This window comes from Salmo salar, chromosome 09 (assembly GCF_965601325.2).
Source record: "Salmo salar chromosome 09, fSalSal1, whole genome shotgun sequence".
NCBI classification, from domain to species: Eukaryota; Metazoa; Chordata; class Actinopteri; order Salmoniformes; family Salmonidae; genus Salmo; species Salmo salar.
The window spans coordinates 138,562,086-138,585,687 of record NC_138299.1 but is presented as its reverse complement, the minus strand read 5'-3'; the positions used below and the strand labels follow the sequence as shown (position 1 = coordinate 138,585,687).

At 43.1% G+C, this 23,602-nt stretch overlaps 1 protein-coding gene and 1 long non-coding RNA gene across 3 annotated transcripts; one reads left to right on the top strand and one right to left on the bottom strand.

Annotated features, from left to right (window-relative positions):
* The first annotated feature begins 195 nt into the window (after positions 1-195).
* npat (nuclear protein, ataxia-telangiectasia locus) lies at positions 196-14,077 on the top strand. 2 transcript variants are annotated; one of them, XM_014214785.3, is made up of 17 exons: positions 196-400; positions 588-706; positions 840-900; positions 1,007-1,085; positions 1,181-1,221; positions 1,987-2,244; positions 2,434-2,509; positions 5,664-5,775; positions 5,873-5,964; positions 6,088-6,169; positions 6,290-6,386; positions 6,544-6,663; positions 6,766-8,148; positions 10,340-10,452; positions 10,594-10,684; positions 10,774-12,125; positions 12,318-14,077. In XM_014214785.3, the coding sequence occupies exons 1-17, from the start codon at positions 364-366 to the stop codon at positions 12,396-12,398; spliced, it is 4,194 nt and encodes a 1,397-aa protein (XP_014070260.2). In that variant the 5' UTR covers positions 196-363; the 3' UTR covers positions 12,399-14,077. The 2 variants fall into 2 exon arrangements, with proteins under 2 accessions (XP_014070260.2, XP_014070259.2); XM_014214784.3 differs by having other exon boundaries at positions 5,652-5,775.
* Positions 14,078-15,059: 982 nt separating this feature from the next.
* LOC106612998 (uncharacterized) lies at positions 15,060-22,537 on the bottom strand. Its single transcript, XR_006771183.2, has 5 exons — positions 21,991-22,537; positions 21,785-21,877; positions 20,845-21,584; positions 20,429-20,719; positions 15,060-20,097 (listed from the first exon to the last, which is right to left on the bottom strand). It is a non-coding gene; the product is annotated as an uncharacterized LOC106612998 (long non-coding RNA).
* Positions 22,538-23,602: the final 1,065 nt, after the last annotated feature.

Sequence of the window (23,602 nt, the reverse complement as noted above, 5' to 3'; positions counted from 1 at the left end):
TTTTTCTGGTGGTGGCAAAAGTGAGTCCATTTACTGTAATAATAATCAGCAAAACAAACTCCAATGACAAAATGACATCAGCTTATATCTGTAACTTCGTGGAAGTAACTTGAAATGTGCTAAAAACTGAAAGTGGACACTCACCATTTAAACACTATTTCCCATAATGCACATCTGTCAAATATTATGGAAATTCCGGGTTACATGTGCTCGAGTTCCCCGCCTTTTCACAACTCGTAGGACGTTGCTTACACAACACACTGGATGTTTTGACAAATGTACTTGCTTTATTCGAGATGTATTCTTACTTGATTTGACAGAGAATGTAATTTGTAATTGTTGCAATAATTCGACATTGCAGCCATGTTGCTTCCGTCTGACATGGCGCGTCTCGTTTTAGGTAAGTCTGAACTGGGTCCTGTTTGTGTTGCTAGCTAACCTAACAACTGAAAGATGGCGAGCTATGGCAGTAGCTTGCTATCTGTAAGATCCTGCAAGGAGGGCTGCACTGTAGTAAGCACAAATCTAGATGATTTTGACAAGCTAAGCCTCCAATTCAGCTACTCTCTTGTACACTGTTTTTACAGGATACCTGCAACAAGAGGGACTGTGTAATACAAGTCAGGCATTCATTCGCGAAAGCCCCAATTTGAAGGAGTACGCAGAACACAGCTCAGATGATGGAACTATTCCTGCTTGTGTGTTTGTAAGTATGTTGTCAGTTCAGACTGCATATAGCTGTGTTCAACTCTGTCATTGTAATGACAATATCTAGCTACAGTAAGTTCTTTAGTGGATTACTTAGCTAGGTAGCTAATTCATGTGTACTCCCATTGCAGTCCCTCTTTGGAAAAAACCTGACAACCATTTTGAATGAATATGTTGCTGTCAAAGCTAAAGGTAAGCGTAACCTCTGACCTCTACCACTTTCAGTAAATGAGTACAGGACTTTCACGTGTATGTATTGTATTATTGGTTGTCACACCCCCCTGCTATTTCTGCTTAGAGACCAGTGAAGAGACTCAGATACCCATCATGATGACATCATTGTGGAAAAAGCTTGATTTCACACTCAATCAAATAAAGTAAGAAAAACTCGCCAACAGATTGCTATTTGATGGTGTCACTCAGTCATCGTGCACTTACTGACGTCTTCAATTCAACTTCTTTCTTTCCTTAGGTCTATGCAGAACTCCCCAGCTGTTAGCCAGAATCAAAGACGTAAGTGCTTTATTAAATATTCTTGAAATGTAAATGGTTATGATCTTAGTATGACGTCTGAACTTGGATTTCATTGTCTCTTTGTAATGTTGTGTGGCTCAAACAGTCAGGCAGAGCGCAGAACTCCATGGCTGTATGACAAGGGTCCCTAATTACATTCAGCCGTGGGCCGGTTTTTATTTCTTGAGCGGGGGGCGGACTTGGAACATAGTAAAGAATAATTTGGAGTGACTGTGGTTCCAGATTTTCTGGAATCAGACTTGCTGTTGCAAAAAATACAAAGATTTCTGCGCATGCAGGATCCACTAGCCTACCTCCTTTCAGTTGCTGCTCAGTCACTCATGACGCTGCCACTTGTTCACAAAACAGCAGTCAATAGCGATTTAATGCTCTTTTTCATGGTCATTGCAAACATTGACTAAACATCAGGCAGACTGCTGGCAATATGGCAGCATAACTATAAAGGTTACATCACACAAAAAGCTAATTGTTTGGTACACTGCAAATTGACCGTAAGAATCCTAAACCAGGTATTTGAGAGAAACTGAATTATTTTCAACCTTCATTACATTGGTATACGATCCAATATTCCTCCTTGTTTATGCGTGGGAATACACATTTCCTGGTGACTTTACAATCTTTTATGTCCAAGCAATTATATATTTTCTGCTCAGAAAACACGGTGGCCCGAATGAATTCACCCACTGGCCGCCTATTGGGGAACCCTGCTGTATGACTTGATTCATAAACCTATTTCCTCTGCAGTCCGCACACGTAATGGGATCGTGAACATGAGGGGGCGACAGAAAGCCTTGTCATCAATGCAGTCCCCCAGCTCTGGGTTTCTGTCATCGTCAGCCCCTCTTTTGGCCCAGGGCATTGCCAGCCCCCTCGACACCCCTCAGAGCATCTTGGGACACTCAACCCCAGTCTGCTACAGCTCCCAGCTGACCAGACCCTCCCCCATCTGCAGCACATCGCCCCAGATCCAAGATGCAGGACGTCTGCTCATCAATGTGAACCGTAAGTAAACACAAACACGTCCATGAGCAGCAGTGTACTGGGGAAGGTTGTTACAGTAGGTGTATGTCTATCACATCTCATTTTAACCATCGATTACTGTAATAATTATGGACATTAATACCAACTTGTAGGAAAAGTTGTCAATGAAGCTTTATTGACAAATCAACACTTGTTTTTTTTTTATTACAGGAGAGTCACCTTTGCAAATAATGGTTCCAGACAACCGGTTAACGCCAGGACCATTATCCCCAGGGCGTCGGAAATGGTGAGATAGTCATTGTCATCCATTTGTAAGTTCTTAGAAGTTCTTCTTACCCATGTGTAGATTCTAGTGATGTAACGATTCAACTATACGCATTGGTCCATTATTAAAATGTTTAAAGATACAACTGCATCGGTCCGTGGACCCCAAATAAGCCAAATGTAGCATGCATCGGTCAGGAAGTTGATTTAAACATTACGAATTGGCGGTTCACAATTATGTTTTGTTGTTGCTCATATTACATTGTTTCTAACTTCGGGAAATACCTCATCTTTGTTGACAACAAATGCATCCTCTCCTTGTAGATCAATGACTCTCAACACAGTTACAGTGCCTTCAGAAAGTATTCAAACCCCTTGACTTATTCCACCTTTTGTTGTTACAGCCTGAATTCAAAATGGAAATAATTTGTCTCACCCATGAACACACAATGCCCCATAATGACAAAGTGAAAACATGTTTTAAAAAATGTTTGCAAATTTACTGAAAATGGAACACAGAGCTCATTTACATAAGTATTCACACCCCTGAGTCAATACTTTGTAGAAACACCTTTGGCGGCGATTACATTTTTGAGTTGTCTTGGGTAGGTCTGTATCAGCTTTGGACATCTGGATTGGGGGATTTTCTCCCATGCTTTCCTGCAGATTTTCTCAAGCTCTTAAGTTAGATGGGGCATGGTGGTAAACGGCAATCTTCAAGTCTTTCCACAGGTTTTCAATGGGATTCAAGTCTGGGCTTTGCAGGGCAACTCAAGGACTTTCACATTCTCGTTCTGAAGCCATTCCAGCGTTGCTTGGGGTCATTGTCCTGAACGTAAATCTTTGCCCTCAGTCTGAGGTAGAGTCTGCGTAGTTCCATATTTTATCCATTTCCCAATGATGGAGACCACTGTGCTCTTAAACTTTCAACATTCTTGAAATTGTTTTATACCCTTCCTCAGATATATAGTTTCTGCTCTGACATGGACTGTCAACTGTGGGACCTTATATAGAAAGGTCTTTCTTTCTAAATGCCCAAACAATTGAATTGTCCACAAGTGGACTCCAATCAAGTTGTAGTGACATCTCGAGGATGATCAAAGGAAATTGGATGCACCTCTGAGCTCAATTTGGAGTGTCATAGCAAAGGGATGTGAATGCTTATGTAAATGAGATGATTCTGTATTTCATTTTCAATAAATTAGAAAACATGTCTAAAAACATTTTTTCACTTTGTCATTATGGAATATTGTGTGTAGATGACTGATAGAAACATTTAATGTAATCTGTTTTTAATTCAGGCTGTAACGCAACAAAATGTGGAATAAGTCAAGGGGTATGACTATTTTGTGAAGGCACTATGACTGTGTTGTCAGTCATTGATCTACAAGCCATTTTGAATGCCGAACAACCCCCGGCAATATCAGTAGCCTAGTCAAACTGCGCACTGTGCCCAGCTTCGTGCACATCTGCACAGCACCTTCAGCATTCAAATCAAATTTATTTATATAGCCCTTCTTACATCAGCTGATATCTCAAAGTGCTGTACAGAAACCCAGCCTAAAACCCCAAACAGCAAGCAATGCAGGTGTAGAAGCACGGTGGCTAGGAAAAACTCCCTAGAAAGGCCAAAACCTAGAGAGGAACCAGGCTATGAGGGGTGGCCAGTCCTCTTCTGGCTGTGCCGGGTGGAGATTATAACAGCACATGGCCAAGATGTTCAAATGTTCATAAATGACCAGCATGGTCAAATAATAATAATCATAGTAGTTGTCGAGGGTGCAACAAGTCAGTAACACAAGAGTAAGTGTCAGTTGGCTTTTTCATAGCCGATCTTTGAGAGTATCTCTACCGCTCCTGCTGTCTCTAGAGAGTTGAAAACGGCAGGTCTGGGACAGGTAGCACGTCCGGTGAGCAGGTCAGGGTTCCAGCAGGTCAGGGTTCCAGCAGGTCTGGGACAGGTAGCACATCTGGTGAACAGGTCAGGGTTCCAGCAGGTCTGGGACAGGTAGCACATCTGGTGAACAGGTCAGGGTTCCATAGCTGCAGGCAGAACAGTTGGAACTGGAGCAGCAGCACGGCCAGGTGAACTGGGGACAGCAAGGAGTCATCGAGAGAATGAATTTAACTTCACACAGGACACTGGAAAAGACAAGAGAAATACTCCAGATGTGACAGACTGACCCTAGCCCCCCGACACATAAAATACTGGAGGCTGAGACAGGAGGGGTCAGGAGACACTGTGGATGGGGGGGTACTACAATGGCTTGCGTGATATTAGGCTTTATTGGTTGAGTGACAACCTATGTAATTTGCTAGGTTATTGTTTATTTGAATTGTTCAGGTTTACCATCAGCAATAGTTTGGGTAGTTTTGCTTCAAACAATCAGTATATATTGTCATAAAAAAAAGTAGTACAGTGACCCTGGAGCAAATTGTGGTCAACTGCCTTGTTGACCACAAATACCTGTCTGCTCAGGTATTCAAACCAGCAACCTTTTGGTTACTGGCCCAATGCTATAACCGCTAGGCTACCTGTCGCCCGATATACAGAGTAAAGTTGATCATTTCATGAGGACAGCAATCACTTTAGTGAGACGGAGTACATGGCCGCCGCGAAAGATCATTCAAAACCATTTGATTTTGAGATGGGGGGGGGGGGGGGGGTGAAATCCAAAGTTGTTGCTATATATTCATTGGCTATGTCATAGATAATTTGTAAATGATAAATATTGACACATTTCATTATTAAATTACAATTTAATTAGTGGGTGACGGTGACATAAACAGGCTACATTGCCCCCACCCAATCTGGTAGTGGGATGGTAGAAGCCTTTATGGTTCAGCTCAGGTGCCTACATAGTACATACACCATAGACATGCATAATTTACACACCACACACACTGAAGTCAGCTCAGAGAGACCCAGCTCATGAGCTCCCATCAGCAGCCGAATTTGAATATGTTTATGCAAGAAATGTTAGTGTATCTAATCGCAACGATTCATTCTCTAATCAAACCGAATTGCACCGACGTTTCTGACTAAAACTTATTGTTCCTGTAATGTTTTGAAGCCCATGTATCTAGATGCGTATTGAATCATCTTGAAAATGAAAGATGCCCATCCCCCTAGTAGATTGAGTTATGATGAGTAATCTTCCCAGTGACTCCCCCAGGAGGAGAGGTGGGGGCTTCAGTGGATCTGGTGGGACTGGAAGAACCAACATGGCGGCCAGTAGCCTGACAGCTGAGCCCCAGAGTGAAGAGACAGTCACAGAGAATTTCCCTGTGAGTACAAAACTAAGTTAATACTCTGTTTTTCTATAAATATGTTGCATTTAAAAACTCCTAACCTGTTGAATCATTGAATTGTTTATCTTTGCAGCAAATGGTGATACAAAATGCAAGAGAGAGGATTCTAAATGACAAGTCCTTACAAGAGAAGCTTGCTGAAAACATCAACAAAATTTTAGCAAGGTAATAATAAAAGTACATCTTCTTTTATAACATTTGAACAGTACTGACTTAATTACTTATTACATTTGGCTGTTGAGTAGATATTTCTTACCTGTACATGCATTTCTTTCTCTCTACTTGTAGTGATGGCAGTCCTCAGGCTTTAAAGGCCTCATGCAGCACCATGGAGCCTGACCAGTCCATAGATGAAATTCTGGGCCTGCAAGTAATGTCATGTTCTGACAAACTTGCTATTCCTAATTTACCCACTTGACCTCAGGGAACATTGTCAGTCTTTAGTGCATAGTGTGGATATGTGCTTTCTCCTGACATTTACTCTGTGCAGGGGGAAATCCATATGTCTAATGATGTTATACAAGACATCTTGGAGCAGACAGAGTCCGACCCAGCCTTCCAGGCTCTCTTTGACCTCTTTGATTACGGTAAACATTTTCAACTTTGCTGATTATTTAATCTAGATCATGTGCAGGATTTTGTTGCTCCTGACAATGCATGAAGTGGGCCTGTTGATTGTAATGTTTGACTAAGATTATATAAAATCACATTCTTCCACTAAATCTCTTCATTCTTTGTGTTAAGGCAAAAGCAAAACCAGTGAGGATACTGAACAAGGAGCTGGGAACGTGAGCAATACCACCACAGAGAATAGTGAGACTGAGACTAGATGTATTGATGGCTCTCCTGAGACTGGAGATTCAGGTATGGACAAAGTCCTCATGATCTGATGGAATCATACTAAACAATATTGCTGCTTCATCAGAAATCTCTTTCTGACAATGGGCTTTCTCTCTCATTTCTCAGGCACTGGGCCTGAAAATTCCACACAAGAAACAACAACAACAAGAGCAACAAAGACAAAGTCTAGTCAAGAGCCCAAGAGTAAGAAAACAAGGAAATCTGCACCTCCTGTTTCAAGCACTTCAAATGCAACTCCTGGACCCAGTACCAGAGGGTCGAGAAGGGGAGCTAGCGCAACAACTGCTGGACCCAGTACCAGAGGGTCGAGAAGGGGAGCTAGCACAACAACTCCTGGACCCAGTACCAGAGGGTCGAGAAGGGGAGCTAGCACAACAACTCCTGGACCCAGTACCAGAGGGTCGAGAAGGGGAGCTAGCTCAACTCAGCCGTCAGCACATATCAATAAACTTACTGTTGCTGCCTTTTCTGCCGCCAAGGACTCTGATACTGTTGACTCCGGCTCCATCTTTGATCAGGATGGATCAGGCGTGGATATAGATGAACCTCTGGATACTCCTCCCCTTCACAGTATAGCTCTCCCAGATCTCTTTGAGCCGGTCAGACAGGAGAGTGGAACAAATAATCCGGTGTCGGCATGCAATGCAGCTTCATCTGAAACCAGTATGGTCTCTGCTGTCAAAAACATATTGGCCAATGAGAACCCCGCGGAGGTTGATGATGGACAAGTAATGGATAACCAAGCATCACTTCTTAACTCTTCACCTGCCCTGTCCAATTCCATGCCAGCGCTGGATCAGTCAAACAAGGCTCCCATACAGGCCTCTAATCTGTCTCACAGGAATATGACCCCTCCCAGCAGTGTAGAAATATCCCAACCTCTACCACAGACCATACCCTCTATGGCTGTCCCATCAACAGTTAAAACATCAACCACTCCTGCTGCCCCAACCTTCATCCCAAATCCCAACCCCACAGACAAGGAAGTTGACCCCAGTAAGATTGTAGCCTTGAAGATTATCATCAGTGATGAGCAAGGGGAGCCCTCCTGTGACTCAGCCCTGAACCAGGCTGTGTCCAGCATCACTGGGGACAGGATCCCCACCATCTTCCTCTCCTCCCCCACCAAGTCACCTGCTAAGGCCCCGGCCCTCAGTGGCGCCCCCATGGCTCAGGAGGAGACGGTGCAGGCGGTGACCAGTTTACAGAGGACAGAAGTTCTCCAGCCAGCAGAGACTAATCCTCTTAGTGAGAAAGCAGGGGAGGTGGCAGCATTGGCAGGGACGTCATCTGCGTTGACACAACCAGGCTACTACATTCAGCTGCCCTTTGATTCAGCTACATCCACCAACAGCTACATCTTAGTGTCAGACACAACAGCCACAAACCACCAATCCAACAAGGTGACGTTACCCAGTGGCGCCCCACAGGTACCGACTGTACCCCCGACCTCATATGCTCTGACCACTCCACCCCGCTATTCCCCTGGTAAGACAGAGTTTAAATACTTAAAGATGCACTATGTAAAAATTCTAATAGTTCGCCTAATTTCAGTTTGTGACAAAACAAGCAAGTATAGTGTAGAGAATCATTATACCATCTAAACTGCTGTGAAGTATATTTTCCATAACTAAAAATATTGTATTTTCAGCTGTTGGAAGCTTGTGTACAAAACCGAAAGTAAGACTCAAACTTAACTTAAGAACGGGAAGCATAGAAATAGTGCACATAAAACTGATCTATCGCTTCTTAGACTTGCATTCAATCAGATTGACAGATCTATAACACACATTTCTATGTGAATTTGGTTGGGTCACCCAGAAAGTTAAATATTGCAGATTTAATATTTTGCACTTCATAAAGCTATAGGTAATTTCCATGTAAAAGGACCAATGAGCACCAACATATGAAGTTCATAGGAGCATGTCAAATTGTGTGTCAATTTTCTGACCATTTTCCATCCTAAAAATTAGGAATAAGCAAATGCTTTGATTTCTGGTCAAACAGATATAAAAGGAGTCTTAGCAAAATAATAAGTATTAGAAATACATCAAAACACAATGTTAAAGAAATGACCCCTGCCAACTTATATCAACACTTGTATGTAGTTTTGGAGAAATTGTTCTGCTTTCTGTAAATTTAAGAAACATGGCCTAGTGCCTTGGAATTTCATTACCAAAAACCCACGTCTAAGATCTTTTCTAGTTTATCTTCCTCATGAAGAGGGAGGATCATGGATGTAGACCTATCAATTAGTTATAGTGCTTTTACTGATATCAATTGTGTTCATGAATTAAGTGATTAAAACTTGACTTTCTGAGAAATCGGTAACGGAATTTCTGCTATTGAATTGGTTATGTCAGGTTCTAATTTTCAGAGAAACTCTATGGACACTATGAAAGCTTAACCAAGTTTATTCTTCCAAGAGGATCAATACAGCTGCATTAGACAAACATTTTCACACAAGCATTGATATTTAACCCTTCCTCCCAGGCTGAGTCTCCTCCTACACATCTGAACAAACATTGTATCTTTACTGCTAGGCAGGACACTAAGTGATACGGGCCATAAACTTTTCATTCTACCTTGCGTGACCTGACCTCGACCCCCCCCCCCCCCCATCACTAATCCATGGCTCTCTCCCCTTATCAATGCCTGCCACGTGATCGCTTTCCCTGCATTCAGTACAGTCCAAGCTTAATTGCACACACTATATACCTTCCTCCCACAGATAACCATTAACTTCTGGTGTAGACCCTCTAACCCTAAGCATGCAGTATTTCAATAGGATACCTGATATAATGTAAACGTTATACATTACCCTCTCTCCCTCAGTGACATGAATAAGTATATTTCATTCTCAGAACCCAACCGCTACAATGAGAAATCATAGTAGTCACAAACCACAGTTTGGTTCACAAGTTTGAACAGTACAGTAGAGCACAGTAAGGAAAAGTAGAGTATAGTGCTGTACTGTTCTGTACTCTACTGTGCTTTGATGTCCAAACAGGAGAAACATAGACGTCTATTATTGGTTAAGATTTGGACCGGACCAACCAAATTTGTTCTTGTTTGTGGACAGAGCTCATTAAAATAATAGCCAGTGTGGAGAACAATACCCAAATATGCAAAGGAGGATATGGCATTACACCTTTGTACCTATTTAGGATACATCACCATGAAGGAAATTATATTCATAATTATGCAGTTCTGTGTAGTACAGATCAGGGATCCATGATGAAATTCCGTTACCGCAATTATGTTAACGGGGGTAAATCCACTTCATTTACTGTAGTTCAATAACCAAAATATATTTCAAAAATTCAATGTGTCATTACATAGTTGACACATCATTCTTTCTGCAGTCATAGTTAAATCTTCATATATTTAAAACATGGACACACATACTTTTTTTTTTACCAGAAATTCTGTTACCAAACTTTGCTTCTGCCCAGTTCTAGTAAATGTTATTTTTTTTATTCTGTGTAAATTGTTAAAAGTATTACTTGTGCATAAAGTTGTATGGTTTGTTAAATGTTGAAATCAATAGCTTTTGTTTGGCATACTTTAAGTCTTAACGCAACTCCCTTACTGTGGATTTACCCATTTAGTCATCACTCACTTAATTTGCCATGCTGTTTTGCTGGAGGGAAATGTCTTACCAGTTATATCCTTCCAGGATCTAGACTCATCATATCTTCACCAGTTCAGCCCATGATGCAACACATGGTGGTTCCTGTATCTGTTGTTGGGCAGAATAATGCAGGACAGTTCTCAATAGTTCCTAATCAGGTAAGCACTCCTTTTTATTGTATAAATAAAAAAATTGAAAATAAACTGTTTTACATATTTGCATTTAATCCCTTTTCTTTAACTGATAGGCTACCTTAGCTACAGTAACATGTACATCTAGTGATCATTTGTCTGTTACAGTTGATAGCCATGCCTAGCCCTGTTTCAGCAAAGCAGCCAGCAGCAGTGAAAACCAAGCCTAAACTGGCACCCAAGGACACCACAGTCTCAGGTAAGGATTAGTGTTCAGTTATATATAATGTCATTGTCTGTTTACTGTTATTTTGTTCACAAATGTTGTTGCTTGCGTGTGCATTTCAGAAAAAATGGGAGCTTCTGGATCGAATATGATTACAAAGCAGGTTCAGGGGCAATCCTCTGAAAGCACAGGGCAGCAGAAGGTAGCAGTTGGCTCTAGCCCCAGCCATAGAAGGATGCTTTGCTTTGATGGGTCTGCTAGTAAAACTTCCACTCAGACCAGAAAAACTGCTTTCTCCTCCAAAGCTCCAGCAACAGCTACTCCTGTATCACCTTCTGTCCAACAGCTGGAGAAAAAGAGAACTAAATCTGCCTCAGCAAATTCTGCTATCTTGGGTAGCAGCAGGCCGAAAAGGAGAATAGAGACTGTAAGATGCACGGACAACACTCAAACATCATGGACCGGAACAGAGACCGAGAAATCCTTCACTCACCAAAATCAGAAAGAAGCTGTGAAAAAGACACCTTCAAAGAGGGACGCAGATCAAAATGCTAGAGGTCAAACTGCAAGTACCAGTAGATTTCAGAGTGCTGGTAGCAGTAAGACTGATGCCTCACAGTCAGAGTCCAGAAAGGGATCACAATCAGCAGACCAGAAGGATGATGGTGGAACAGAACCTAAGGATGCCCAGAGCTCCAGGTCTTCTTCCTCTGATCACAGACTGAGATCAGGGAGCAGGAAAGAAAAGGAGGACCCAAGTAGACAAGAGTCTACTGAGAAATCTCCTGCCAAGGAGTGGGAGGGACAGACTGAGAAAATTACATCTTCTCAGGACCCCCCTCATGTCACTGCCAATAAGGAGAATGAGCTGGAGGGAGGCAGGCGAGAGCAGCAGCCCACACCAGCACCAAGAGAGTTCAGCCAGGCCCCAGTGGGCTCACAAACCCCTGTCCCCCAGGCTAGCTCCAGCAAAACCCCCTCCAAGACCAGCCCGCTGACCAAGCAGGCGGCCGAAATGCTCCACGACATCCAGGGTCTAAACCCTCCCTCCACCCATTCTAAGAGGCCAGGCATGGGCTGTCCGGACCTGCCTCTTCCTCTGACCCCTGGCCGTCTCCAGGAAACTCTAGACTGCCCAAGGACCCCTGCACGTCAGAGGCTAGGCAGGGATGGAGAGGGCACCCCCAGGCCCCTGGTCCCTCCTGCCACCCCGGACCTTCCCTCCTGCAGCCCAGCCAGTGAGGCAGGGAGTGAAAACAGCATCAACATGGCGGCCCACACACTGATGATCCTATCCCGAGCTGCCATCGCCAGGACAGGCACCCCACTGAAAGACAGCCTGCGCCAGGAGGGGGCTGGAACAGTGGCCACTGTAGCCGCCAAGAGCAAGAAGCGCAAGCAGCCCGAGCCCCTGGCCAGCCCGCCAGCAAAGAAAGATCTCTCAGGTTCATCTGGGAGTAAGAAGAAAGCAAAGGTGTGCAAAACATACAGAATTTTCTATTCAAGCTGTGTATCCTAATTTTTCCTAAGGTTAAAAATGGAATGTAATCGCATCAACCCAATCATAGATATTTGACAATGACCGTGAATTAAATGTAAATTCAGTTTTCTTTTTGCTTGTATAGTGAGAAAGCACATTAAAATGACTGTCTCTATTTCCCCTCAGAAACAGCAGAAACTAATGGATTCCTTCCCTGATGACTTGGATGTGGATAAGTTCCTGTCTTCACTGCATTATGATGAGTGATGGGTTGAGTTATAGCAGTTTGACAGTGAGATGGGAATCTCCCAAACACTACCTACCTACTCTCCAGGAATAGAACAAGCCATGATTTAGTGTCACAGTGCCTATGGTTAACCCATCATGCCTTTTAGGATTTAGGCACCTGTGGTCTAGTGGAGCATGTCCTCAGATTACATTTTTTCTTTATACTGTTTGCTTGTAGGGTGTGTCCCATACCCTTGGACTTAACTAATTATACATGTGATGTATGAACTGTATAGTAATTATTGTAGAAATGCCAGATAGAGAGCACTTTGATTCCATGCAAGGACTATAATGTTAAGAATGGTTTCCCAATCTTGTATCAATAATTTCAAGAAAACAACCCTTTCCTTGGTCAATGTTTGACTCTGTCTAAACTTTAAATGATCTACCTTACACACTATGGCTGCATTTAGACAGGCGGCCCAATTCTGATCTTTATTTCACTAATTGGTCTTTTCACCAATCACATCAGATCTTTTCATATTAGCCCTTTTTCAGAGCTGATCTGATGGGTCAAAAGACCAATTTGTGGGGGGAAAAAACATCAGAATTGGGCAGAATGTGTACATGCAGCCTAAACGCAGACTTTGTTGTGTGTGTGTGTAAAGTATGTTTCTGCAGATGTTTTCTTCACTAGTGATTTTATATTAAAGTAAAATTAAGAATCTTAAGTAATCATGATCTTTTTCTAGAAACATTTAGTTCCATTCAATATCGTCTCTGCAGGTAAAAACGGACCTGTTTTCTGTCCAAAGCAAAGCATCACGATCAGAATAGTCTAACACTATAACCAAGTTAATATTGCACTATTTTATTCCCTTGAATAAATGACTACTATATAGTAGGCTTACAGTTGAAGTCGGAAGTTTACATACACTTAGGTTGGAGTCATTAAAACTCGTTTTTCAACCACTCCATAAATTTCTTGTTAACAAACTATAGTATTGGCAAGTCTGTTAGGACATCTACTTAGTGGATGACACAAGTCATTTTTCCAACAATTGTTTAGACAGATTATTTCACTTACAGTGAATTGTATCACCAGTGGGTCAGAAGTTTACATACACTAAGTTGACTGTGCCTTTAATCAGCTTGGAAAATTCCAGAAAATGACGTCATGGCTTTAGAAGCTTCTGATAGGCTAATTGACATCATTTGAGTCAATTGGATGTGTACCTGTGGATGTATTTCAAGGCCTACCTTCAAACTCAATGCCTCTGCCCCCCCAAAATGATATTGTGGTATTTGTTTCATTAGTCCATTGATATAGTCCTACAATGTTTTGAATGTCAGAAATCAAGTTAAGGTATGTAACTTTCAAAATATAGAAATCTGATCTGTATGATGCGGCAAGGTAAGCAACTCCAGTGTATATTTGGCCTTGTGTTTTCGGTTGTTATCCTGCTGAAAGGTGAATGTCTCCCAGTGTCTGTTGGAAAGTAGACTGAACCAGGTTTTCCTCAAGGATTTTGCATGTGCTTAGCTCTATTCAGTTTCTTTTCACCCCCCAAAAAACGACCCTGTCCTTGCAGATGAAGCAAAACCATAACATGATGTACCACCACCATGCTTGATAAGATGAAGTGTTACTCTGTGATGTGTTGGATTTGCCCCAAACAACACTTTGTATTCAGGACATAAAGTTGATTTATTTGCCACATTTTTGTAGTTTTACTTTAGTGACTTATTGGAATATTTTGTATTCTGTACAGGCTTCCTTATTTTCACTCGGTCATTTAGGTTAGTATTGTACAGTAACTACAATGCTTTTGATCATCCTCAGTTTTCTATCACAGCCATTGAACTCTGTAACTGTTTTAAAGTCACCATTGGCCTCATGGTGAAATCCCTGAGCGGTTTCTATCCTCTCCAGCAACTGAGTTAGGAAGGATGCCTGTATCTTTGTAGTGACTGGGTGTATTGATACACCATCCTAAGTGTAATTAATAACTTCACCATGCTCAAACGGATATTCAATGTCTGCTTTTTTAAAATGTATTATTTTACCCATCTACCAATATGTGCCCTTCTTTGCGAGGCATTGGAAAACCTCCCTGGTCTTTGTGGTTGAATCTGTTTGAAATTCACTGCTCGACTGAGGGACCTTACAATTATCTGTATGTGTGGGGTACAGAGGCAGTTATTCAAAAATCATGTTTAACTAATTGCACACAGTGAGCATGCAACTTAAGCACATTTTTACACTTAAACTTATTTAGGATTGCCATAAAGTGGTTGAATACATTTTTTTATTCACTTGTAAAAATGTCTAAACATAATTCCACTTTGACAGTATCGGGTATTGTGTGTAAGCCAGTGACACAATCTCAATTTAATCAATTTCAAATTCAGGCTCTAACACAGCAAAATGTGAAAAAGTCAAGGGGTGTGAATACCCTGAAGGCACTGGGATAAAGTGACTAGGCAACAGGATAGATGATAAACTGTACCAGCACTGTATGTACATATAGATAGGGATAAAGTGACTAAGCAATAGGATTGATGATAAACCGTACCAGCACTGTATGTGAAGAGTCAGCGCAAAAAGGGTCAATGCAGATAGTATGGGTAGCTACACTATATATATATATATTATATATATATATATATATATACAAAAGTATGTTGACACCCCTTTAAATGATTGGATTCTGGTATTTCAGCCACACCCATTGCTGACAGGTGTATAAAATCAAGCGCACAGCCATGCAATCTCCATGGACAAACATTGGCAGTAGAATTACCTTACTTGAGCTCAGTGCTTTTCAACGTGGCACCGTCATAGGATGCCACCTTTCCAACAAATCAGTTGGTCAATTTTTGCCCTGCTAGAGCTGCCCCGGTCAACTGTAAGTGCTGTTATTGTGAAGTGGAAACTTCTAGGAGCAATAACCGCTCAGTTGGGAACCACACAAACTCACAGAATGGGCCCGCAGAGTGCTGTAGCATGTAAAAATTGTCTGTCTTTGATTGCCAAACTCACTACTGAGTTCCAAACTGCCTCTGGAAGCAACATCAGCACAATAACTGTTGTTTGGGAACTTCATGAAATGGGTTTCCATGGCCGAGCAGCCACACACACGCCTAAGATCACCATGCGCAATGTCAAGCGTCGGCTGAAGTGGTGTAAAACTCACCGCCACTGGACGATGGAGCAGTGAAAACGCATTCTCTGGAGTGATGAATCACGCTTCACCATCTGGCGGTCCAACGGACAAATCTGGGTTTGGTGGATGCCAGGAGAACGCTACCTGCCCCAATGCATAGTGCCAACTGTAAACTTTGGTGGTGGAGGTATAATGGTCTGGGGATGTTTTTCATGGTTCGGGCTAGGCCCCTTAGTTCCAGTGAAGGGAAATCTTAACGTTACAGCACACTGACATTCTAGACGATTCTGTGCTTCCAACTTTGTGGCAACAGTTTGGGGAAGGCCCTTTCCTGTTTCAGCATGGCAATGCCCCTGTGCACAAAGTGAGGCCCATACAGAAATGGTTTGTCAAGATCTGTGTGACCAACTCCATATTAATACCCATGATTTTGGAATGAGATGTTCAACAAGCAGGTGTCCACATACTTTTGGTCATGTATTTGGATAACTACTTAGCAGTCTTATGGCTTGGGGGTAGAAGCTGTTCAGGGCCCTGTTGGTTACAGACTTGGCGCATCGGTACCAATTACCGTGCAGTAGAGAGAACGGAATTGGGTGGCTGAAGTCTTGACAATTCTAAATACGTCCTCTGAGCATGTGCAGACCAGCTGGCTGGAGTGTTTACAGACATATTCAATCTCTCCCTATCCCGATATGTTGTCCCTACTTGCTTAAAAGGTGTTCACCCTTGTTCCCATACCCAAGAAAGTGAAGGTAACTAACCTAAATGACTATCTCCCTGTACCACTCATTTCTGTCATCATGAAGTGCTTTGAGAGGCTCGTTAAGAATCATATCACCTCCACCTTAGCCGACAGCCTAGACCCACTACAATTTGCACACCGCCCCAACAGATCCACAGACAAAACAATCGCCATTGCACTGCATTCTGCCCTATCCCACCTGGTTCATTGACTACAGCTCAGCCTTCAACACCATAGTGCCCTCCAAGCTCATCAGTACGCTCAGGGCCTTGGGTCTGAACCCCTCCCTGTGCAACTGGGTCTTAGACTTGCTGATGGGCCGACCGCAGGTGGTGAAGGTAGGCAACAACACCACCATGTGTGTCTGAAAGTACGTTTCTGTGGGGGCCCCACAGGGGTGTTTGCTTAGCCCACGCTCGTCTACAACTCAATCAGGTTTGCTGACAACAACAATGGTAGGCCTGATTACCAACAGAGACAGCCTACAGGGAGAAGGTGAGAACACTGGCCGAGTGGTGCCAGGACCTGATCGTGGACTACAGGAGACCGCAGAGCGAGCACACCCCCATCCACATTGAAGGGGCCGCAGCGGAGAGGGTCAAAAGCTTCAAGATCCTCGGTGTGCACTTCGCTGAGGACCTGAAATGGTCCCTCCACACCAACCGTGTGGTGAAGGTGCAACAGCGCCTCTTCGACCACAGGAGGCTGAAGAAATTCGTCTTTTCCCCTAAGACCCTCAAACTTCTACAGATGCACCAGAGAGCATTCTGTCAGACTGCATCACCATCGCCCGCAACTGCAGGGCTCTCCAGAAGGTGGTGCGGTCAGCCCAACGCATCATTGGGGGCACACCTGCTCTCCAGGACATCTATAGCACCCAGTGTCACAGGTAGGCCAATAAGATTATCAGGGATCTCAGCCAGCTAGAAGGTGGAGACACTATAGGTGCATCAAAGCTGTGACAAAGAGACAGACGTTTATCAATCTCCAGGCCATCAGACTGTTAAAACAGTCATGACTAGCCGGCCTCTGCACAGGACCCTTCCCTGAACCTTAGGCACTGTCACTAGTCGGCTACCACCGGGTACTCTACCTAGCCTGGGCAGCCGCTAGTTGGCGCTAAGGATCTCCACTATCATCTGGGCTTGATGTGGCCAGCCGGTAATACACTTGTGCCCCCTGGCTCCCGGTTTGTACATTAAACATTTTCACCCTTACAAAAAAAGATTGCACTTTTGAAACTGCAGTAAAAGTGCAGTAACTGCTGTCGACAGTTGTTTTGGACGCTGTAATTGCAGAATAACTGCAGTGAACTGCACTCTAATTGCAGTGTACCGCAGTTATACTGCACTCTGACTGCAATCTATTTCATAAAGTGTAGGCATAGGCCTACACACTTGTGATTTGAAACAATCCACAGCTATAATGATCCTCTATGGCTAAGTCATGCTCACTAGTGAAGTATTTTGAATGATTTTATTTAGACAGGAGTAATATCATTTTGGCACAACAAATTTAATTAGCATCCTAAAAGCCAATTTTTGCTTGATCTGAAAATGTGGTTGGAGGCTCCTTATGGAGGGTGTGACGCAGTTGCGGAGCCTCTGGAGACATGCAGAGGCCAACTTGAGCTCCCTACCGCATCCCTGTGCGCCTCCCAAATGTTGTAACAATGCGAAGGTCTCCATATAGCTCCGCATTGACATGATTGGGTGAAGGTAGGTGAGGACGGGAGGTCCTGTATAAACACAAACTCACTCCTTTCAAAACGGCTCTGCTCAACAGCTCTGCACTGCCCCGTAAAGCACCTAAAGTATGAATGCACTGACTTCTGCAGAGGCCGCTGCATGGCCAATGCAGATGTCGGATTGACCATGCTGCGCCTTTATTAGTGCCAACCTTCCTTTCCAATTCACAAGAGGATAAAACCAGAGATCTGTATATAATGACGAGATTCTCATGTCTTCACCATAACAATGGGAGTCTTCGTCCCAAAAGCTGGAAGGCAGTCGATAAGATTAAGTCTGCATATTATGCCCATAGAAACGCATTGGGCTAAAAGGCGCTGCATGGTCAATCCGAGTCTGCAAGTCAGGGCATCATACTTCTTGCGAAGGATGTTGTGAATGAAGTTGGTGTTTATACAGGACCTCCCGCCCTCACCTACTGTCAACCAATCATGTCAATGCGGACCTATAGGGAGCTCTGTGCATTGTTACAAACTTTTAAAGGCGCACAGGGTGCAGTAGAGGTCCATTTGGTCTCTGCGTGCCTCAGAAGGCTCCCCAATTGCGTCACACCATCCATACGGCGCCGCTGACCACATTTTGGGATCAAGCATAAATTGTCTCTTATTCTGGACAGATTTTGGCGAGTGAGCCCTCTCACTTCGCATTTTCCTCTCTGCTGAAACTAAATCACTGGAGCAAGCATCCAAGTGAGCAAAACAGTGCCCCTCTATATGTAGCCCATGTATCTGAAGCTGTCTGGCCAGAAATAGTATGACATGCAATACTCCTTTGGTGCAGACAGCACCAGATGCATGGTCTACACGTACTGAGACAGAGGGGCACCGTTTCGCAAGCTTGGGTGCCTGAACATTGAGTCTTTCTGTCGGTGCGCGTCTCGGTAAAATACATTATTAATATTTCTGTATTTTATTTGTACGGGAAAGGTTACGGTAGACCGGGCCAGGCCCCTAAGGCCGGCCCATAACGCCAGACCTGGGGGGGAAAGAAGCAATACTGTCTACCAGACTTTATGCATAACTAATATGATCTGCCTGGAATGTCTTAAAATCCATGCCTTTTAAGATGCGTTTTCAGAGTTTCCTTTAAAGAAAATCTCTTCCCACACTTGGACCACTGGTGAGGTTTCTCACCAGTGTGAATTAACATGTCTTTTATGTTCCCTGAGAATGACAATGTTTTGTGCACAGGGTGCAGGGGTATGGACACTCGCCTGTGTGAAATCGTTGTACAGGAATCTGAACATGGCATGCTGCTTTGAAACCCCTTCCACAACGTTCACAGGTGTAGGGGCATTCTCCTGTGTGTGTGATCATGTGTGCAGCATTAGTTCTCCTGAGCTAAGGAATGCCTTACCACAGATGCTACACAACTTGTTTTTCTCCCCTGAATGCAGCCGCATGTGTCTAGCTAGATTTGACAGATGTCTTACCACAAATGGTGCAAGAGTAGGGACTCTCCACAGTGTGTGTGTGTACATGCATTTTGAGTGAATATGCACATATCACAGTGAGAGCATTTGAATGGTCTTTCCACTGTGTGAGCTCGCTGATGTATTTTGAGATCTATTCTGGTCGAATCTTCTCTCACACTGGTTACAACAGAATGGAAATGTGTGAATTCTTATGTTTTTCCATACGAGTTGAGGTTTTGGTAAACATTCCCACAATGAGGGCAACTTAGAGTCATGTTATCGGGTCTATAGGGGATCATTTTTGTGCTTGAGGGAAAGTTTTCCGTCCTAGATTCTTCAGAGTGTTGAGACTTCCGTTCATCCCCTTGGTGCCTAGTGCTGATGTGCTGGTGAAGTAGTTTTGTGCTGCGTGTGGGACGGGAATTATCATTCCCAGGTTCTTTAGAGTTGAGACGCTTCCAGTTCTTCCTTTGATGCCTAGTGCTGGGGGAGTTTTGTGCTGCTTGAGGAAAGGTGCTTTCAGTCCTAGATTCTTTAGAGTGTAGAAGCTTCCTGTCCTCACCTCCATGCCTAATCCTGATGTGCTGGTGGAGTTTTGCCATAATATGAGGGAATGTGCAGAGGGAGCAGGCAAGGACCTGGGATGCCATGTCACTATTCAAACCTGCAATGCCAAAATTAGGAGGACAGATTGCTTAAGAAGTCCAGATGAATGAATTATCATTCGAGAAAGCAATTTTGATTAACACTACATTTAACAACTTGCTGATTACAGGTATTTACTTACAAAGTACATTTAAAAAAAGATAAACATTGTTATTTGGCAAAGAACACAAGGATGTACCAATTGTTATCAAGAATTTACCGATTCTGTTCATTTCCAAGTTGCTAATTACAATATGGTACCAATTGTTAAGTAATTTCATTTTAAATACCAGATAAATAACAGTGATAATAATGCTGTAAAATGAAGTCAAATATTTTAGTAATTATACTTGAATTTCCTTGCCGTTGCTGGGTACTGGGATACACGGACCAGAATTCTCTGCATTCTTCCTTTTCCCAGTCCTCTTCAGTCTCCCTATCTTTTTCCTCCTCTATGACCCCATTAGATTGTCCTTCTCTCTTTTCTCCATCTCCTGCTCTCTCTGTCCCATTTTTGAAGCATTTATCTCCATCTGAGCATGACCTCATTTTGTCAGAGCTGGCCCGCTCCGAGCTAATGACAACTCTTATTGTTGGAGGGAGGGACAGGATGGTATCTGCAGTGTAGTAAGAGAAATAACCTAGGAAAAACAGAACATACTGATCCAGTAAGTTACACTCTTGCCATACATTGTGTTCCACTACATACCAGACAAAGAATTTAACATACTCAGTAACAAATACATAATTCCGGATGGAGACTTACTCTTTTTCAGGTTTCCATGATGCTGGTGGTGCTGCATAAATTTGTAATCGATTACATTTCAGTGTTTTTCAATGCTTTAGATTTGACATTGAATTCAACACTGTGTATCATTGGTATTGTTCCTTCTCTACATGCCAGAGCCTTGCGCATTGGGTAGATGTTTTCCTTCAGCTCACCATAGTCCTCAGTCCCAAAAAGAATTTAAACAGTGATCAGCACTCAATACTTTTTAAATATTTTTTTCCCCCTCTTTTTTCTCCCCAATTTCGTGGTATCCAATTGGTAGTCAGTCTTGTCCCATCGCTGCAACTCCCGTATTGACTCGGGAGAGGTGAAGGAAGCCAGGCGCACCAATGTGTCGGAGGAAACACCGTACACCTGGCGATTGTGTCAGCGTGCATTGGAGTCGCTAGAGCGTGATGGGACAAGAACATCCCTGCTGGCCAAACCCTCCCCTAACCCGGACGACGCTGGGCCAATTGTGCGCCGCCCCATGGGTCTCCCGGTCATGGCCGGCTGCGACAGAGCCTGGACTTGAACCAGGATCTCTAGTGGCACAGCTAGCACTGCGCCACTTGGGAGGTGCCTCAATACTTAAACTTGATGGGCACTGATGTTTCAATCTGTACCTGTGTGAAGTCTGGTACAGGTAGCAGCTCCTCCCATCTGGAGAGGAACTCCCACACCAGTACCTGCAGTGCTGTGTCATACCGAGGGCCGTAATGTACTGGGAACACCTCCTGAAAAATAGACAATTTAACACACAAGTCCGGTGGCAAGTATTTTCTTCAGCATGGCTTTCGGGGATCATTTGTTATGTGGAAAAGTCTGCAATCATCTCCTGGTAATGTGACAATTAACAATGTCAATAATAGCAACACTTGGCTTTGACGTGACTACTGTGCCAAAAAAAATGCACATAGATGCATTAAATACGTACCTGAAGAAGTGCTCCCTCTCAGAAGGGTCTTCCAGCAGAGTTTGGACCAACTCCACAAAGTTAGACTGTGGCCTCCAACTCATCATCATTACTCTGTCAGTAAGCATAAACAAACAAAACAAATTACTTCAGACATGACCTCAACCTCAACATAAGGCTGAAAAAGTTTTCATATTTTCTTCAACTTAAAGCATAAGTTAACTTACCTTCTTGTGTATATTGCGTATTCTGTTACCAAATGGATTTTGAGTGAGGTGAGTGAGGACTCTGCGTATTAAATCTGCGTATTCCTCCAAAGCTCTGTTGTCCGGAGTCTGCACAACCCTGCCAGGACCAAGAATCAAGGGAGACACTCAAGTGTTTTAGTACTATATCTCTTGACACAATGATGAAAATAATCATGGCCTCTAAACCTTCAAGCTGCATACTGGACCCTATTCCAACTAAACTACTGAAAGAGCTGCTTTCTGTGCTTGGCCCTCCTATGTTGAACATAATAAACGGCTCTCTATCCACCGGCTGTGTACCAAACTCACTAAAAGTGGCAGTAATAAAGCCTCTCTTGAAAAAGCCAAATCTTGACCCAGAAATTATAAAAAACTATCGGCCTATATCAAATCTTCCATTCCTCTCAAAAATTGTAGAAAAAGCTGTTGCGCAGCAACTCACTGCCTTCCTGAAGACAAACAATGTATACGAAACGCTTCAGTCTGGTTTTAGACCCCATCATAGCACTGAGACTGCACTTGTGAAGGTGGTAAATTACCTTTTAATGACGTCAGACCGAGGCTCTGCATCTGTCCTCGTGCTCCTAGATCTTAGTGCTGCTTTTGATACCATCAATCACTACATTCTTTTGGAGAGATTGGAAACCCAAATTGGTCTACATGGACAAGTTCTGACCTGGTTTAGATCTTATCTGTCGGAAAGATATCAGTTTGTCTCTGTGAATGGTTTGTCCTCTGACAAATCAACTGTAAATTTCGGTGTTCCTCAAGGTTCCGTTTTAGGACCACTATTGTTTTCACTATATATTTTACCTCTTGGGGATGTAATTCGAAAACATAATGTTAAATTTCACTGCTATGCGGATGACACACAGCTGTACATTTCAATGAAACATGGTGAAGCCCCAAAATTGCCCTCTCTAGAAGCCTGTGTCTCAGACATAAGGAAGTGGATGGCTGCAAACTTTCTACTTTTAAACTCAGACAAAACAGAGATGCTTGTTCTAGGTCCCAAGAAACAAAGAGATCTTCTGTTGAATCTGACAATTAATCTGGATGGTTGTACAGTCGTCTCAAATAAAACTGTGAAGGACCTCGGCGTTACTCTGGACCCTGATCTATCTTTTGAAGAACATATCAAGACTGTTTCAAGGACAGCTTTTTTCCATCTACGTAACATTGCAAAAATCAGAAACTTTCTGTCCAAAAATGACGCAGAAAAATTAATCCATGCCTTTGTTACTTCTAGGTTGGACTACTGCAATGCTCTACTTTCCGGCTACCTGGATAAAGCACAAAATAAACTTCAGTTATTGCTAAATACGGCTGCTAGAACCAAAAAATTTTCAATAATACTCCAGTGCTAGCCTCCCTACACTGGCTTCCTGTTAAGGCAAGGGCTGATTTCAAGGTTTTACTGCTAACCTACAAAGCATTACATGGGCTTGCTCCTACCCATCATTCCGATTTGGTCCTGCCGTACATACCTACACGTACGCTACGGTCACACGACGCGGGCCTCCTAATTGTTCCTAGAATTTCTAAGCAAACAGCTGGAGGCAGGGCTTTCTCCTATAGAGCTCCATTTTTA